General features: G+C 40.2%; 1 protein-coding gene across 3 annotated transcripts; it reads left to right on the top strand.

Annotated features, from left to right (window-relative positions):
• The first annotated feature begins 2,679 nt into the window (after positions 1 to 2,679).
• On the top strand, positions 2,680 to 18,992 carry LOC144206322 (tumor necrosis factor alpha-induced protein 2-like). Of its 3 annotated transcripts, none has more exons than XM_077731250.1 (14): positions 2,680 to 2,793; positions 3,352 to 3,516; positions 6,487 to 6,817; positions 7,037 to 7,363; positions 8,678 to 8,783; positions 8,852 to 8,974; positions 9,040 to 9,134; positions 9,897 to 9,989; positions 11,219 to 11,345; positions 11,420 to 11,539; positions 14,751 to 14,906; positions 15,024 to 15,145; positions 17,869 to 18,030; positions 18,745 to 18,992. In XM_077731250.1, exons 1-13 carry the CDS (start codon positions 2,784 to 2,786, stop codon positions 18,008 to 18,010), a joined length of 1,917 nt encoding a protein of 638 aa, XP_077587376.1. In that variant the 5' UTR covers positions 2,680 to 2,783; the 3' UTR covers positions 18,011 to 18,030; positions 18,745 to 18,992. The 3 variants fall into 3 exon arrangements, with proteins under 3 accessions (XP_077587376.1, XP_077587375.1, XP_077587374.1); XM_077731249.1 differs by having other exon boundaries at positions 18,711 to 18,992; XM_077731248.1 differs by lacking the exon at positions 18,745 to 18,992 and having other exon boundaries at positions 17,869 to 18,159.
• Positions 18,993 to 19,301: the final 309 nt, after the last annotated feature.

The raw sequence follows: 19,301 nt of genomic DNA, 5'->3' as shown, positions 1-19,301 counted from the left end.
TGGGGTGTTTTTTCAGAGGCTTGTAACGAATTAATTTGTTTTCAGTTTATTTCTATGGGAAACGTTTGTTTGAGTTACGAGAATATCGACATACGAGCTCAGTCCCGGAATGCATTAAGCTCGTATTTCGAGGTATCACTGTATTTGATTCAGGTGAGTTGGTGGCGGGAGACATGGAAAACAGAATGATAGGAGCTCTCAAGGACCAGAGTTTGCAACCCCTGGGGTTGGAGCTATTGATCTAAAATCTTTCAACTCATTTTCTGAATCCTCATTAGGGTCGCGGGGGGTGCTAGAACCTATCTCAGCCAGAGGTGGGGGGGGGGGGGGGGGCACCCTGAATCATTGGCCAGCCGATCGCAGGGCACAAGGAGATAGACCTATTGATCTAAAAAATGTGTTTTTGTTTTTTTAAAAGCAGAATGGCCATACATTTTTGGGCATGGTTTAGGGCAAACCGGTCCTCAAAAGGTCGCAATGGGGGCAGCTTTTCATTCCAACTCAACAAGAGGATACCTTTTATAAGTGTAAGACACCTGATTGGTTAAAATGTCGGCACTGGATCGGTTGGAACAAAGACCAGGACCCACTGCGGTCCTCGGCGGAATCGGTTTGACAAATGTGGTTTAGGCAGCGAAACTTTTATTGGTCCACTCATAATGAATCTGTCTACCTGAGCTCATTTTACTACATAACACAAGGTTTGGGGGCTGGATTATTATTGATATATTCTGCAAAACCATATCCACCCAAATTGGCCACTTCAACCCAAAATGAGTTAGCGCCTTGGTGTGAGCCTTTTTTTCTTTCTTTCTTTAAATGATTAGTGAGTCTACTATATTTGTTAGGTTCTAGTTGGCACTATCGAGTCAAAATGGCCAATTGAACCTTCCTTATGGCTCAGCGGACGAGTGGTGAGCTGCCAATCTCACAGCTCTAAGATCGAAGGTTCAATCCCAGGTGGGTTCCAACCTTCCTTTGTGGAGTTTGCAAGTTCTCCATGCATACCTGTCAACCTCTGCTGATAACTGCCCTTATAAATGATTATGATTCCCCATACAAACCCCCAAAAAACCTTACAAACACCGTACGACGCATGCTTACTCGCGATAACTCGTTTCTTACTAGGTGGCTCCTCCATGCTTGCCGATATTGCACGATATTTACTCCATGTATATCTAAGCATGTGCATGTTATCCTTTATCGATATTGCCGTAGGCACCTCTAAAAATATACATACGATTGAGGATAATTTTTGCTGGTATACCGTGACAATAGTATCGATTAATGACAGTAGCGTCGTTGGCTACCAGCCTACGAGACTTTCTGGATTTTAGCCAAAACGGTCTTGTGGAGATCGGTTATCATAAATATTGGCAATTTAAAAAAAAAAATCCCCGTACAAAAGTCGATGTACGGCGTACATGATTTAAAATGGTAAAAAAAAAACGTATAAAATACGTATAAAATACGTATAAAACGTACGAGTTGACAGGAATGTCCATGGGCTTTTCTGGGTTTACCCTGGGTCCTACATTCCAAAAACGTGCACAGTAGGCTGGTTGAGCACTATAAATTGCTCCTGCGTGTGAGTGTGAATACTTGTCCGTCTTGTGCTCTGCGATTGGCTGGCCTCCAATTCAGGGTGTCCCTGTTAGTTTCTATTTGTTTTAATTGCTGGTATCTTCCCATTGGTTTTCAGTTATCGCTTCTTGAGGCTTTTGTTTTGTGAGTTTACTCTTGATAGGCATGCCTACCAAATTTCATGATGCTAGTACAGTTTTCTCACGATTATCACGACTTCACTTTTTGAGAATTAACTTCTTCATGATTTATTTCTGTTATTAATTGTTTACTTTTTAAAAAAAAAGTTCATAAAAATGTGAAAATCCACACTGAAACTCGCAAGTGGAAGGCACTCCCCTGTCTTCCGCTTGCTACCTGGACTCAGCACTGAAGAAAAAAAAAGGTAGATATAATTGGGGTGTCCCACTTTGCGATTTTTCGATTATCACAGCCATGTCTGGTCTACATTAACCGTAATATTCGAGCAATTTCTGTATGTGGCAGGGCAGCCCAGGGGATGAGTGCTTAGCGCGTCGCCTCACAGTGGGGGTCCTGGGTTCAAATCCAGGTGGGTCCACCTGTGTGGAATTTGCATGTTCTACCTGGGCCTGTGTGGGTTTCCTCCGGATACTCGGGTTTCCTCCCATATTCCAAAGACATGGATGGTACGCTGATTGGACACTCTAAAGTGCCCCTAAGTGAGTGTGCACCTGAATGGTTGTTTGTCTCATTGTGTGCTGCGATTGGCTGGCCATCAATTCACCTATGGCCTCAAGTCAGGTGGGATAGGCTGTAGCATCCCCGCGATGCTAATGAACAAAGTGATTCTGAAAATGAAAATAAACACGTTGTGGCACTGTCCTTAAGGGAAGACTTTTTAATCGGCAAAAAATTATATTCTTACCCATTTAGTCCAGAAAAAAATGATTTTTCAAAATGTTATTTATTTTATTTATTTTTATCACCATATACTCCTAAATATACGATATTCTAAAATGCTTTCCATTTGAAATGTAGCCTGCTGGTGGCGCTTATTGAACACGAACGCTCACTATTATACGGCAAACTCAAGCCGCGCCTTAACAACAATTACTACACAAATATTAACTCACCCACACACATACACACACACGGACATATAAATAGTCCAGGAGATTCCCAAAAGTGTTCAATAAGCGGGAACCAGCAAGCTACACATTGTACCTAGAGTGGCGACAATGAGTTCGGGTGAGTCATATACGTACACTTAATGTGCTCTTTTTTAAATGTAAAAAGTGGATGTATGTGGGAAAAGTTTGGTTTGAAGGAGTAACAGATACTTTAAAAAAATACCCTGACTTTTGTAATCGTGTTTGTTTTGGTGTTTCTATGATTCTTTGACTAATAGGAAAAATTAGACAGAAAATATTTTCCACACTTTCAGATATAACCAAGTTATTTTATTTTGAAAGTGTACAGAACTGGTCAAGATGAAGTTGTAAGCGATTTTTATCAAAACCATATTTGAAGAGGTCCGATTGAATCTTTTCCAACTATTTCCATTATATATATTCTATTTGTTTTATTAGGACACTAAACTGATTTAGTGAAAATTCTTTTTAATAAATTGTTTGGATATGACTTATTAAAATGTAGATGCCAATGATTTATCAAACGAAGAGCTGTATCTATTATTTTACGTTCCATTGAAGTGTAAAGATGTTTTGAAAACGAAACTACTCTGAAGATTTTAAAGTGTTTTAGTGTTTAAAGTGTTAAAAGTTTTCCTTGCATGCCATTAATCAGACTCGGCACAGAAACACGGAGCCTTCAAGTGGGGGGCATCCTCGTCGTCGCCATGGAGGGTATCTAAACTAAGACAGAAGTTGTTGGGAATCAACGTCAGGCGTCGCAGCGTCCCCTCAACACCGGAGGAAAACGCACCAACAACACACTTAAAAGTGGAAACAGGTGGAGAAAAGTCTTGAAAGTGGGCTAATGTTGAATTTTTTTTTTACACTTACAGTGTCGTTTGAAACTTGCCCATTCTTGGAACGCTATTTTAAACCAGAGCGTGTCTAAAAACGCTCATCTTGCCTTGAAACTGAAGTGGGTTTCATATTGAAATGTGTATTTTGCCCGTTTCTACCAAATGTTGAAGGAAGAGCGCTCTGTCTTCCTTCTCGGATTCGATTAATTTCGGATGTGGAAGATGTTGGTTGTCCAAATACAGGTTGGAGGCGATAAACCGTTACTTCGAATGTTTTATTACAGAATATTCCGGTTAAAGGTGAACCACAGGCAAGACTGTCGTCCACAAATGCGCAGAGACAGACAATTTACATTCACCTTTTATTATCTCAAGAGGGTGGTACTGAAACCGAACAGGGAAGGGGTTTTCCTCTACTTCATACAGGAAGCTATTTGTAATGAACCGGCAAATAGAAGATAACGACAATGTTGCAAGTCTTCAAGGACACATCTGGCTACAGGAAATATCTCTCCTAAGGAGAAGCTTGAGAATCATGGAGTCATGACTAGAAATACATATTTCAATATGAGACCCAATTCAAAACCTCACTTTAACTCTTACTCCTACCCTCTAAAACGGTGTTCCCCAACCTTTTTCTCGAAAAAAATCTCAAGGAACACCACCGGCTGAAAATCTTCTCATTTAAAATGTGTCACCCATATTTACATTATAAAGTCATTTTCATCAAAGTTTTATTAACAGGAATTAAATAATCCCCAACCAATTATTCCAAAATCTATTTTTTTTTCACACTGATCTAAGTCATCAAAGTTGATGCCCACAGACCCCAAACAGCTTTCAGTTTGACTGATGTTAAAATAATTAATGCTACGTTTTTTAACCTTATTTTATTGTTTGACTTTTTCTCCCTATATTACGCAAAAAAAAAAATCTGCTCACAGATACTTTACGTCACCAGAAGTTGATGCTCCGGAAGCCAAACAACTTTTGGTTCACGTACCGTGAAAACAGGAAAATTACTTAAATCTCGTAATATTACCACATTTTTTTCTTCCCAATATGACTTCAACCACCTAACATTACGAGAAAAGCCATTTTGTGCTTTTGTGTGTGAGTTTAGGGTTTACGTAAAAATAAGCACCAAAATGATTTAAATCTGATATTATTACGATTTTAATCTTGTTATAGTACAATCTATAAATTCATACTTTAATTTTAACCTTGTAAAAGTTCTATTTAATCTCTTAATATTGAGCTTTCTCTATTGGATTACAATGTATGACTCCTTGTAATTTCCAGCGGCACACCTGAGCATCGCTCACGGCACACTGGTTGCGAAACACTGCTCTAAAACAGGGGTGGCCAACTCCGGTCCTCGAGAGCCCGTATTTGGTCTATTTTCCATATCTCCCATCACCAACACACTTAAATCAAATAATCTGGTTCGGTATGAAGCTTCTGGACATCTTGCTGATGGGTTGATCATTTGATTCAAGTGTGGTAGAGGAGGGAGATATGGAAAACAGACTGGATAGGCGCTCTTGAGAACCGGACCTAGCCACCCTAGCTCTAAGACTTGAAACTTTACTTAGAAACCTAACTCTGTTTTGAAATCACTTTTTACCGTTGAGCCCTAACCTTAATGCATTCATTTTCTGTTCTGGACAATTTGAAAATTTGAAGATAAATGGGGACAGCAAAGAAAACAGCCTCAGAGTGCATTCAGAAACATAAGCAAGGATTTTAATTAAATAAGCACAGGATTCGACATCCGACTCTAGTATATACTGTGCCTCGTGAAAGTATATTGAGCAGACTTGAACTTTTCAATCTTTTGCCACATTTCAGATTTCCAACACAAACATATTTTTTTTCTTCTCAAGAATCAACATGGGGCACAAATGTAAAGTAAACTGAAATTTACTAGGTATTTTAAACTTTTTGAGCCAATGAAAACCTGAAAAGTGGGGTGTGGGATTTAATCACCCCCTTGCATTTATACTTTTTAGTGCCACCTTTTGCTGCAATTTGATAGATCTGAAATACAACTTCAGGAACAGGTTAGGAAAGAGTGAGATCAATTTAATAGGAAATAGGTTTATTACCAGACTCCAGAATGGGGAGAGAGCTCACAGTCTGCCGTCCTTGCAACTCTCTCTCCGAATGAACAGTGGGTCAGTCTTTATATAGGCAGACAGGGTAATATTTCTAAGACAGCGATGTAGGCATTTACAATCACAGGCAGTCAAGGGAGTCAAAGTCAAGAATCAAGAGTGAACTGACAAATGAAAGGGTTTAAATAAGGACAGGAAGTGAACCTTGATTGGAGGAGGGATGATGGTTAAGTAGTCAGCTGTTTTGGCTTGGGCAGGACTTTGTCACAGGGATGGATGTAACTATGTACCCGCAGATGAAAAGAAACAACACACCCTACTACATAGTGTATCTAGGCTGACAGCCGTAACAGGTAACTGACATCAAAACTTTAACCCTGTCTTTGGAACCTGAGCTCGAAACCTTTACCCTGTGTTTGGAACCTGACCTTCAAACCCAACTCTGTCTTGGGAACCTGACCTCGAAACCTTTACCCTGTCAATGGAACCTGACTTCGAAACCTTTACACTGTCTTTGGAACCTGACCTCGAAACCTTTACCCTGTCTTTGGAACCTGACCTCAAAACCTTTACCCTGTCATGAAATATTATTTTCAAACTTAACCCTTATTTGATATAACAACCTATGTGTGAAATCACAATTTAAAATCTAAATTTAAAACTGTAAAACAGTCTTGAAACCATAACCTTCGTCCTTAACCCTGCCTTAAAACGCTATTCTTGTCGCCAACTTTGATGTGTCTATCTACCAAACCTAATCTTGTCTGAAAAATGTAGAAATTAAAACCTCAGTTGGATTTAATTGATCGTGCTGTGCTACTACTCCTTCCAAAGAGCCGCTGACACCAGCCACAGCACCGCCAGCAACCTTCGAGCAGCACCTAGCATCGCTGGCTCTGAGTGAAGCAGGCCGCATGCTACTGCTTCGAGAGGAGCAGCTTTTTGTCCGAGAGTCCCCCGAAGTATGGCAAATGGAGGAGGTGGCCGCCCTGAAAGCTGATAGACTGGCCTTAAAGGAGACCGTGCTGCAGATGCTTAGGAGATCCCTTGAGCCAACGATGGACGTAGACGTGCTAGCATCGGCCGTGGCCTTTGTGCAGCAGGAAGAGGAGCAGGACCGCCTCTGGGAGAGGCGCCGGGGCACGTTCCCCCCTTGGAGGCTGAGGTAAGGCACGACATTGATACTTCTACATACGAATGCTTCTACACATAAAATATTCAGGTTACGAAAAGTAACGAAGGTTCGAAGTCATAACCTGACAAACCTGGCGACTTCTTCGATCGAGGTTACAGTATGTTTAGTGACCGATCCTTTACAATTCCACACCATTCGCAGATTTTCAAAAATTCAACAACTTTCAACTTTCTGCTGTTCTACTTTCAGTGGCTGGAGGAAAACACATGACGATACGCTAGAAACGATGGTGGAAGAGCGCTTGGACGCTCTAATTACACCCCCTGCTACTCCTCCAATGGGCCAGTCGTCCATTCAATCCGAAATGTATCAGGCGGGTCAGCGACTGAGGCGCGACCTTTTGATAGTGTCGGAGCGTGTCAAGGCATGCTACCCACAGCACTTTTGCATTTGCCAGCTTTACGCTGCCTCCTACCATCATGGCATCAGCTTAAAGATGAGGAGGCTGGCTGACTTCGGGTTGGACGACCGCGACTGCACCTTCCTGTTACGCTGGGTCAATGATTTCTACCCCAGGTCTTTATTTACCCTTTTTTCTACCCAAAAGGGTTTTTCCCTGTAAATGCCCACACATAAAAGCTTTGTATTTTGACATGTCAGAAAGACCAAATGTTTTGGACGGATCCACACCATTCCAAACCCAACACTTAGAAAATGGCCACACGACAAAATGTACTTCTAGTTACCTTCCAACAACTTAAAGTTTTCCCCAAGATTCAGGTTTTTGACAAAAAAAATCTAAATCTATGAAGTCCAACAGCTTTATTTCCACCCACATCGGAAAATATTCTCAAAATTGTATTAACAATTGGCCTAAATTGTACCATTCCAGTAAATTTTGACAAAACATTTACGTTGAATGGCGCATTACACATTAAAATTTGCAATACATCTCACACTGTCTCTGATAAATGAAGAAAAATAATTCAAAGATATTGCTTACTTTGACATCGACTCAATTTTTTATTTATTTTTTGGGTGCAAAAATTTTTTTTTTAGCTTATAATCATATGCTACCACCTCTTCAACCTGCTCCCCCCTGGCAGGCGTTACCGGACCATAACAGCCAAAACAAACAGACTCGAGGACGGTTTTTTCCCAAGAAATGTCACCATACTCAACTCGAGTTCTGCACCTAGGAGGACCTAAACTAAATTAATTTCTTATTTTGTACTCGCACTAAAACTCCTTAGGCTGCTTACCATTTTGCTCACTGTACTTGACTACTTATTTATGTGAATACTTCATTCATGTTGACTACCTATCTATGTTGAATACTTACCATTTATGATTATGTATTTGTGCACTTCATAGTGAAACTTTAAATCTCCTTATACTTGCATAAAGTCAATGAAGACATTCAATAAAAAAAATGATTTACTTTCAACTCAAACCTGGCACACAATATACAGTGTATGACCCACAATCTTAAGAAAATCACCCAAATTCAACAGGAAAGGAACCTGTTAATGGCTGAAACATCGGCTGGGCCTAAAATTGAATCAAAATAATAATAAAGTGAATCAAAATCATAAAGTGACCCAGAAATTCACCAAAAAAATACAGGAAGTAAACTGAAATTGTCGCAAAAACTATAGGTGGCCTAACATAATCAAGAATTCACATGTAAAAGTCCAGATATAAAAAAGTGACATGGCCCAGAATCATACAAGTTACCATTTACAGGAAGTAACTTGAAAACATTGAGAAGCCATCAATGGACCAGCTTGTGTTAAACTGAGTGAAAAACTATTTGTCTTGGAAAGCATGTTTCACGTCTTCAATTCATTTTGCTAATTCGTTCACACTTTTCCTTTGTTCCCACGTCAGATTGCTTGCAGATCCTCAGCTGGAGATCAACAGGGAAGCGCTTGAGGCGCTCTTACCTGAAGAACTTCTCTCACCTCTAGAGGAACAATACCTCAGTCGACAACAGGTAGCCTTGGCGTCATTCATAATTTCCACAATCCCTTTTTGCAATCTCCACGCTGTCCCTACATCCAGAGGGAGCTGAGCAAGTACGTGGCATGTGTCCTGGACGAGGCCCGGGCGGCCTGGAACAAAGGGGAGGAACCGCCCGTCGAGGATGGATATTTTGTCAGTCCCATAGCCTATGACATCATTCAGGTAGCACACTCCTGCCTTAGCTGCTTGTGCGGTATCATATCGCTCATATCATAACACACTTTTAGATGATCAACGGTATGGTGAGTGCAGCCGAGACGGTGATGGGCGACCTGAGGAAGGCTCAGCCTTTGACCTGTGAGCTTCAAAACTTTCTGCAAAGGTAGATCAGGAATAAGAGTTGCTGTTTGGATGTAACAAACTACACAACACAAACTAAACAAAAACTATGTGTTCAGAAAAGTTGGATATGATTCATTCATTAATTTTCTGAACTGCTTTATCCCGGCAAGGGTTGTGGGGGGGGGGGGGGGGGGTGCTGGAGCCCAACCTAGCTGACTTTTGGCCAGAGATGGGGGACACCCTGAATCGGTGGCCAGCCGGTCGCAGGGCACAGAGAGAGAGACGGACAACCATTCATACTCACACTCATACCTAAGGGAAATTTAGAGTGTCCAATTAGCCTACCAGGTTTTAAGGGACTTTAACTTGTAAAAGATTTCATAACGCAGAAAGATCATTTATAAACGTCTCCTGCAGGGATTGATAACAAACTGCTCTTGAGTCCTGTGACTTTTTTAATGTGCCCATCTGGATCTCAGTTGCCTCCAAATAAAAATTTGGATGTTTAGTTTTTTATGTTACACAACTGCTATTTGTTTTTCACTGTACATTTTGATAAAAATTGCACTATTTAAAATTAAACCTAATCAGAGGTTATTTGATTTAAATGGTGTCCTTTTAGGGTTCTAGACACATTTTATGCAGAAATTGTCAGGCATATGAAGATTAATCTAAAGAAAGAATCATGATAAAATCATCATTGTGTTTTTAATTGATTTTTTTTTTACAATTGGATTGGATTGGATTGGGATATGATCTTCCATAACCCTCCACTAACTTCAAGTCACTAACTCCTTCTCAGGTTCCAGACTCTTCAGGATGATGTCATCAAATGCAACAAAGTTAACAGCGTGGCCTTTGTCAAAGCCAGCCTCGGCTGTGTGGCGGACTTCAGGTGAGGCATCACAGGCTTGCATTGACTCATCCATCGGTTTCCTCCATATAACATTCATTTATTGATTCAGCCATCCATGCATTTATTCATTTATACATTCATTTCTTCCTTCATGCATTCTTTATTTCATATACATTGATACCTCTACATACAAAATTAATTGGTTCCAAAAGATTTTCGCAACAATAATTTTTCGTAACTAGAGTAGCATTATACATTGAATTAGCATAATTCGTTCAACAATCTTTAATAGTACCTTCTATAAACCCATTAAAATTTAAAAGTATACACGTTTTGTATGAAATGTATGCACATTGGAGGTAAGATCTTCAGCCCAACCCCGATCCCTAAAATATCAATCATTACTTTGGGTTGGGCTTAGCTTCTCTCTTGCTGAAAAAAAGCACTCTACTTAAACCATTTGTGGTCTCTCTCGCTGACTTTGAAAAATAAATAAATAAATGTTTTTAAAATGTATCGTAAAACGAAGTGTGGATACTAAACTAAGGAATACTTGTTATGAGATAATTTGGAATTATGGATAAAACAGAAGGTGCTGTAATGTAATTGAAAATAAATAAAAATCCCCGCCCAAAAAACGTGATGTAGTGAAGTCGGGGTATTCGAGGGATTACTGTAAATATGCATCCATTAACCTTTAAAATAAATCAATTTATCCCTCATCTGTAAAATATGCCATCTTAACCTATTGGCATATAACCTATTGAGTGGTTAGTACATCGGCCTCAAAGTGGGGGACCTGGGTTCTGATCCAGGTTGGTTCACATGTGGGAATTTTGCATGTTCTCCACGAGCCTGCGTGTTTTTTTCTCCAGGTGCCCCGCTCTACACCCACATTCCAAAGACATGCATGGGTGGCTTATTGGACACTCTAAATTGCTCCTAGTTATTGATGTGAGCGTGGAGGGTTGTTTGTCTCCTTGTGCCCTGACATTGGCTGGTCACCAATTCAGGGTGTCCCCCGTCTCTGGCCCGAAGTCAGCTGGGATAGGCGCAAGCACCCCCTGCGACTCTACTGAGGATAAAGCGGTTCAGAAAATGAATGAGATTAGATGGTTTGACTTCAAATGGATTGGATGTATACTTATTACAAACTCATTTCACTTCTGAGCAAAGAATGAAAAGTTATGTGATTGGATGTCTGTCTTTGTTTATTGTGTTGAATGTTAAGTCATTCCTCTGTTCCTGCGTGGGGGTGTCGCTTACAGGAATTTTGTGAAAATCAGGCAACGCTTATTCCCGGAGGAAGTGCTCCAAAGCTCCCTGAGCATATTAACACATATGAAAGGCAGTGCGCACGAGTACCTGCTGGCTCCAGTACGCAAGAACCTCAAGGTGACCGCACGCTCTTCATTGCGTTTTGATATTTTTTTTGTCTTCATTGTCTAGTGTGTGGTTTCACCTTGCAGCCCCACTACAGGAAACTCTTCAGCCAAGATTGGTTGAGGAAACCTCCGCTGAAGAAGCTGCACTCGTGCCTGGACCAGGAGATTCTTGGGCTAAGGGGAACACCTCAGTCGTCGTGCCAAGTAGGTGATATTATGGGGATGGTTAATCAACTGAGCCCATAAATTGATGTCTTACTCTAGATTTCTCAGGCCGTTCTCACTTTGAGGGCCAATTTAGGACATAATAAATTAACCTCAAAATGAAAGAGCTTAGATTGTACGATAACTAGAGATTGTTCAATTTTGTCATGGCAGGCTTTGACAGAAACATCATAGATGCATTCATTTGACTTCATTCTTTACATTTCTTTAGTTATTATCAAAATCCAGCCTTAACCTTATTGCCGTAGCTCTTTTTCAACCTCATACGCTTTTTGGAAGATAGGTGGAGACACAACAGGGACAGACTGAGGCTCTCCGTATCCGGACGTTTCGCCGACAGACACTTGAAAAGTCCGGCGACGATTTGTCCGTCAAAAAAAATTCTGTTCGACAAACTGTCCGGCGATCAAATGTCCGTTCGACGAAACGTCCGGGGACGAGGTGTCCGTCGACCAAGTGTCCGTCATCGAAATGTCCGAGTACCAAGCATTCAGGGTAACCTGAGACCTAACCGTAATAGCACTGGCTACAGGAAGCAGCCCCAGACGCTATTTCCGGTGCGCAGTGACTGCTGGGATATATGGTTCTTTTGTCAATTCACCCAGGTTGACGGCTGTTATAACTTCGCACTAATAGTATCAATATACTACAACAGCGAACACACTAATTTGGTGCTACATGCACTAAATGCACGCTACACCCACACGCTAAAAACACGTTTTTAAAAAGGCAACGGAAGCAAAACTGAGTTTGGTTGTACTTTATTTAGCCATTTTACAATGTACTCATGTCATCATCACCCACAAAACCATCAAAGTCCTCATTTTCTGTGTCCGAATTAAACAATTGCCCAAATAAGTCTTCCAAAACTCCGGGTCTCCTCTCCACTGCTCCCATGCTGCTCGCAACTTTGCTTTGAAAGCCCATTTGATGCCGATGTCCAGCGGTTGTAGTTCTCAAGCCTCGGGGAATGACGGCAAGCTCAGAGTTTATATAAATAATATTTATAAATAGTTTTCGGTCTAACTTTGAATGCTCTGTTGACGCCATCATCTAGCGGCAGGATTTCTTTTGTAAATATAGCCGAAATGACGGCGAGCACCAAATTAGTGTGCTCGCCGTCATACTGGGTGTATTGAAGAACTGGGTGTATTGAAGAAGTCTATATCCAAGCAGTTACTGCGCTATAGTTTATCCACAGGAAAATACTAGAGTCCGGGCCTGCTTGCCGTAGTTGTCCTATCGACTGATTTATTTTATTTTATCGTGATAATAATTTTAGTATTGGTCCATATACAGATGCTCCCCTACTTACGAATTAGTTACTTTCCAAGCGATTGTTCATAAGTTGAATTTGTTCGTAAGTTTATTCAGTGCTATATTTTGTATTATAATTTATGTTTAAGGCCTATATAAGTATATTTATGGTTTATATAAGTGCATTTGTATGTTTAAGGCTTGTATAAGTAACCAGCATTGGTTTGTACTGAAAAGAACAAATAAAATCGGGGAATACATACAGTACATTAGAGAGAGAGATTTACTATGCCGCTGCTGCTGATCCTCGAGCCAAATGGTGAGAAGTTTCTCCCTCTCTTCTTTTGCTAATAATCGTCGATTGCATCGGCACTGCACCTTTTACGTGTTCCCCTATACGATCTTTCTGTTTATAAAACAGGTACTGACGGTCGAACGATTCAAGTTGTATTCCCGTGCAATGCTCACCACTTTCTCACACGCATCAAGCTTCTTTATTATTGCCACTTTTGTTTCAAAGGAAATGGCTTGCCTCTTCCTTGCACCTCCCTCACTAGAAACCTTTCACTTTTCACCAACCATATTGAATAATGGATGCACGAGATATTTAAATTATAGAAATGAAAAAGGTTCTTTGTGCACTGGAGATATGTTCACGCACTTCCGCACTACAACGAACTGGGCAGAGGAGGGTGGGTGCTGGGTGAGCTGAGCTATCACAGCGCTAGGCGGCGGTATTAGCGGCGGAAAGGAGCACCACTCGGAAAAAGGCGCGCAATATAAAATCGAACTTACGCACATTTTTCGACATAAACGCAATTTGCAGACATCTTCGTATGTATTGTTGTTCGTAACTCGAATGTTCGTAAGTAGGGGAGCATCTGTATAAAACGCACTTGATTATAAGGCGCCCTGTCTATTTTGGAGAAATTTTAAGACTTATGTTAGTCGTGAAAATACATTATATATGTGTATGTACGTGTATATATATATATATATATATATATATATATATATATATATATATATATATATATATATATATATATATATATATATATATATATATATATATATATATATATATATATATATATATATATATATATATATATACATATATATATATATATATATATATATATACATACATATATATATATATATATATATATATATATATATATATATATATATATATATATATATATATATATATATATATATATATATATAAATATATATACATACACACATACACACACATACACACACATACACACACATACACACACATATACACACATATACACACATATACACACATATACACACATATACACATATATACACACACATATATACACATATATACACACATATATACACATATATACACATACACATATATACATATATATACACATACACACATACACACATATACACACACATATATACATATATATACACATATACACACACATACACACATATACACACACATACACACACACATATACATATTTTTTTTCTTCATATATATATATATATATATATATATATATATATATATATATATATATATATATATATATATATATATATATATATATATATATATATATATATATATATATATATATATATATATATATATATATATATATATATATATATATATATATATATATATATATAAATATATATATGCACACACACACACACATACACATATATAATATTTTGAAGGGGAGACAAAAGAAGAGGTTCCTAATAAAAAATCCAACTAAAAGTGAAGAGAGAATGGTTCTCCATAATCTAATGTGTTATTTAATTTGTAGCAAAAAAAGAAAAATGATGCGTCATGTCCCAAGATGGCTCCCACTTTCAAACACATAACACATGTCATATCTCTGATTGCGCCTTTTAGGAGCTGATCAGTCAGCTGCACCAAGAAGTGTCGCTAGAGTATGTTCGCAGGCTTCTGGAGGGTGACCTCAGGTTCAAGGACAAGCAGCAACAACAGAAGGCTGCTACCAAAGTTGAGGATGATGCACACTCTCTGCACTGTTTCTTCAGCACACGTGTAAGGCATTTTTTTGCTAATCTGACACAAAAAAATAAGCGTGTCTTATTGCTCTGCTGCAGTGAGTCCCAGACTGATCTCGGGAAATTGATGTTTACTGTTTGGATTGGCGCTCAGGGTTCAGAGGAGATGTGGCTTGAAGAAGTTTTTAGCATGATGGCAGAAGTTCTCAAGCTCCAGGATCTGCCCGCCATCCAGTGCCAGGTGGCTTCACTCGCCAGTGCTTTCCCTGATATCTGGTAACTATAAAGTGAAGTTCATGATTATTTTAATTGTCGATTAGTCACCATTTATTTTGGTTCATATTTAATCACGTTATTTCTAGAGGGGCTGTTAAGTTTGGCCACGTTGGTTCATTTAAATACAACTGAAACCATGTAAATGTTTGTTAGATTCCAAAGCAGAAACATGTTTTCTCAGATTAGAAGTGAGATCTTTTTCCCAAGCCCTACCCGACCTGAAATTCAGGAGCACCTCAACGCCACAGCTGCGCCTATATATTCTGTCCATAAAAGGTGATAGAGCAGCCATGGCGCAGTCCAACCCCCACTGCAAACAGATCTGGTATACTGCCGGCTCCTGGCCAGAAGTTTGGTCGCTGGACGTTTGGTCGCTGTACGTTTGGTCGCCGGACGTTTGGTCGCCGGACGTTTGTTCGCCGGATGTTTGGTCACCGGCTGTTTGGTCGCCGGACGTTTGGTCGCCCAGACATTTGGTCCCCCGGTCTTTTGATCGCCGGATGTTTGGTTGCCCGGACGTTTGGTCGACAGTCAAATGGTGACGGAGAGTAAGTACCGTTGAAAACAGCTCTCAACAATAGTTTAATATCTAAATATCTACTGTTGATTCATGAGAGAGAGAGAGGTTAATATCTAAGTAGCGTTGAAAACAGCTCTAAACAAGAGTTTAATATCTATATATATATATCTACTGTTGATTCATGAGAGAGAGAGGTTAATATCTAAGTACTGTTGAAACCAGCTCCCAAAATTATATTCACAAGAGTTTAATATCTAAATATCTACTGGTGATTCATGAGAGAGAGGTTAATATCTAAGTACTGTTTAGATATTAAACTCCTGTGAAAATAATTTTGAGAGCTGGTTTTAACAGTACTTAGATATTAAACAGTACTTAGATATTAAACTCTCCGTCATGAATCAACAGTAGATATTTAGATATTAAACTCTTGTTGAGAGCTGTTTTCAACAGCACTTACTTTCTGTCACAATTTGACTGGCGACCAAAAGACCGGGGACCAACCGTCCGGGCGACCAAACGCCCGGCAACCAAACGTCCGGCGACCAAAAGACCGGGGACCAAACGTCCGGCGACCAAAAGACCCGGGACCAATGGGGACCAAACGTCCGGGCGACCAAACGTCCGGGCGACCAAACGTCCGGCGACCAAATGTTCGAGTATCCTGCCGGCTACACAGCCCAGATTTTGACACCGATCATAAAGGGACCGGGCCCAGCATATCAGGGGTTGCAGAAATCTCATATTCCTGGAGAACCTTCCACCACACGCCCTAGGGGACATTTCTTCCCAATCACACCCCTCCAGATCTCACGGTGGTTGCCCACGTGAGCATTGAAGTCCCCCAGCAGAACGAGGTAGTCCCCTGAAGGGGCACTCCCCAGCACCCCTTCCAAGGACTCCAAAAAGTGTGGGTACTCTGAACTGCTGTTTGGTGCATGCAGACAAACAACGGTCGGGTCCTGTTCCCCCCCAACCGAAGATGGAGATATGCTACCTTCTCCGAGGTCAGGCTTACCGAGGTAAACCCCAACATCCACGCACCGAGCAGGGGGCAATAAGTATGCCCACACCTGCTTGGCCGGAATTTATCGACCTCACAAACTAGATCAGGCTCTTTCCCGACCAGAGAGGTGACATTCTACGTCCCATGAGCCAGTTTCTGGAGCCGGGGATCCGACCGCCAAGGATCTGTCCTCCTGGCGAGCGATATCGTAGTCCATAGTTCTATTTTATCATAAGAAGTCATCTGAGCCATTCTTTGTCTGATCCCTCACCTCAGTTTTGCATGGGAAACCCCAACCATGGGTACAAGGCCCCAGACAACATTGCTCCAAGGATCACTGGGATACACAAACCCCACCAACACGATAAAGTGATGACTCGTCTGGGCGAACAATGTAGTGCATAATGACAGAGGTAAAAATGGACATAGGTGGTGCAAACAGTCAGACATTTTGTTGTTGTTGAAGAGCCTGGCAGTTGAGGGGAGAATTTGCGGAATCGCTGCTTATTGCATTGCGGGTGCAGCAAGATGGACATCATCTTGGCCACCATCCTCTTATTTCGCACTTCCTCTACAACCGCCATTGGCATTGACATTTATAGACCCCCAAGAAAATCTGGTGTTACTACTAATATTTTTCCGTTGTCTGTCGTTATTAAATAAACTGGGAGAGTGAAATCGCCGCTTTTGAGTAGTGTTGATGGCAACACTTAATGTGAAATTGTTTGTTTTTATCAGCCATATAAACATGTGGTGTGATCGAACAAGATGGCATGATCAAAGGACTTGCAACTGCAAGCTTGTGTGGTCCATTAACCTTATTATTACATCTGACTGGTATAATGGAGTGATGTGATTGATTTTATGAGATTGGTGAAACTGTTAGTAGAAAGACAAATCTAACATGTAGATTGAAGAGGAAAAATGTAAACAACTCTAGTGTAGCCCAAAGTAGCAAAGTAAGAGTGGTGTTTTTACCCAAAAATCTCAAATAAGGAAAAAGTATAGCTATCATATAAATTTGGTCTCAGAAGTACATTTTCCCGCAAAGCTTACTGAAGTAAATCTAACATGTTACCGCCCATCTATGACTATAAGGAATGAGTTATTCATTAGTATGACAAACAAATATGCCCTAAAATGGGCTTCATGCCAAACTTACAATCTTTTCCCGCCTCCTTCCTTCCTTTGCTTCAGTGAGAAACATGTGTCGGCTTTGCTGAAGCTGAAGGGCAACCTCAGCAAGGAGGAACGGAACAGCGCCAAGGCTGTCCTGTCAGAAATTCCGAATAATTCTGCTCAATCACGTACCTTTTTCTCATTGGTACATCTCAGATAGAAGTGCTGCCTGCCAAAAAGGTACTCACTGCAAATGTCCTTCTCATTATTCTGCAGCATTCTGCTGGGTGAGTGACATCCAGCCAGGTTTATTGTTGTAGAAGCTGAACTTGTATATATGTATTGTTCAATAAAGGGAATTTAAGTACACCACAGTTGAATTTTATGATATTAAGAATCACAATCTTTTGGCGTTTTTTAACTTGGTAGATTTTTACAACTATGGTTTGATTTTTAAAAGTTGTTTTAATTCGGAATAGATCGTGTAAAGATGCTAATTTTTGTGTGCTGCAAAAAACAACCAGGGCGGCATCTAAATGCTAATTCTTTAATTCTCTCAAGTAGACAGAAGCAGAATTTTTAAAACAAGACAACAAAACATAGCAAAAGAAAAAATAGAACACAGAAACTGTTTATCGCGGCCTTGTCTGGTCTACATTAACCGTGATAATAGAGGGATTACTATATCAGCCTTGATACCTGCGTAATGTGTATCAAGATGGCGCCGTTCAAGCGGGAGCCTGTGGCAGTAGCTCTGCTCCAAGGGTGTCAGACTCTTATGTTTTTCATGTTTTACAGCCCCTCTATCTTTTTTTAAATGCCATTTTGATATTTCCTAATACATTTACTTACTTTTTTACTTTACTTTGTACTTTATACTTTTTACTTTAATGTTTTTACAACTTTCCTTGTTCTGTTAGCCTGGCATCTTTCGGCCACTTCTTTTTTTTTTAGGAACCAGCCAGCAATGCCTACGCTGTCACACACATGGAACTAGCTGTTACAATACGCAGCAGAAGGAGCAACACCTCGGTACCGCCGGAGGTCTGGAGCTGGACAAAAGTGCTGGGAGAAGAGGCAACGCTTCTGACCAACCATTCCATCGTGGGATGGGATGGAAGAGCTGTGTGTATGTGTGTATGTGTGTATGCGTGTATGCGTGTATGCGTGTATGCGTGTATGTGTGTATGCATGTATGCGTGTATGCGTGTGTGCGTGTGTGCGTGTGTATATATATATATATATATATATATATATATATATATATATATATATATATATATATATATAGAGAGAGAGAGAGAGAGAGAGAGAGAGAGAGAGAGAGAGAGAGAGAGAGAGAGAGAGAGAGAGAGAGAGAGAGAGAGAGAGAGAGAGAGAGAGAGAGAGAGAGAGAGAGAGAGAAGAGAGAGAGAGAGAGAGAGAGAGAGAGAGAGAGAGAGAGAGAGAGAGAGAGAGAGATAGATATGTGTGTGTGTATATTTTTATATATATATACATATATAACCTCA

The sequence above is a fragment of the Stigmatopora nigra genome, chromosome 13 (genome assembly GCF_051989575.1).
Source record: "Stigmatopora nigra isolate UIUO_SnigA chromosome 13, RoL_Snig_1.1, whole genome shotgun sequence".
NCBI classification, from domain to species: Eukaryota; Metazoa; Chordata; class Actinopteri; order Syngnathiformes; family Syngnathidae; genus Stigmatopora; species Stigmatopora nigra.
Note: the sequence above shows the minus strand (reverse complement) of the source record. Positions and strands in the feature narration are given on the sequence as shown.

What these genes read in the sequence shown, in the direction of transcription:
- LOC144206322 (XM_077731250.1), top strand. An exon ending in ACACTTAAAAGTGGAAACAG is followed by an intron (nt 3,517 to 6,486) that starts GTGGAGAAAAGT and finishes CTCCTTCCAAAG; the next exon opens with AGCCGCTGACACCAGCCACA. An exon ending in TTCCCCCCTTGGAGGCTGAG is followed by an intron (nt 6,818 to 7,036) that starts GTAAGGCACGAC and finishes TTCTACTTTCAG; the next exon opens with TGGCTGGAGGAAAACACATG.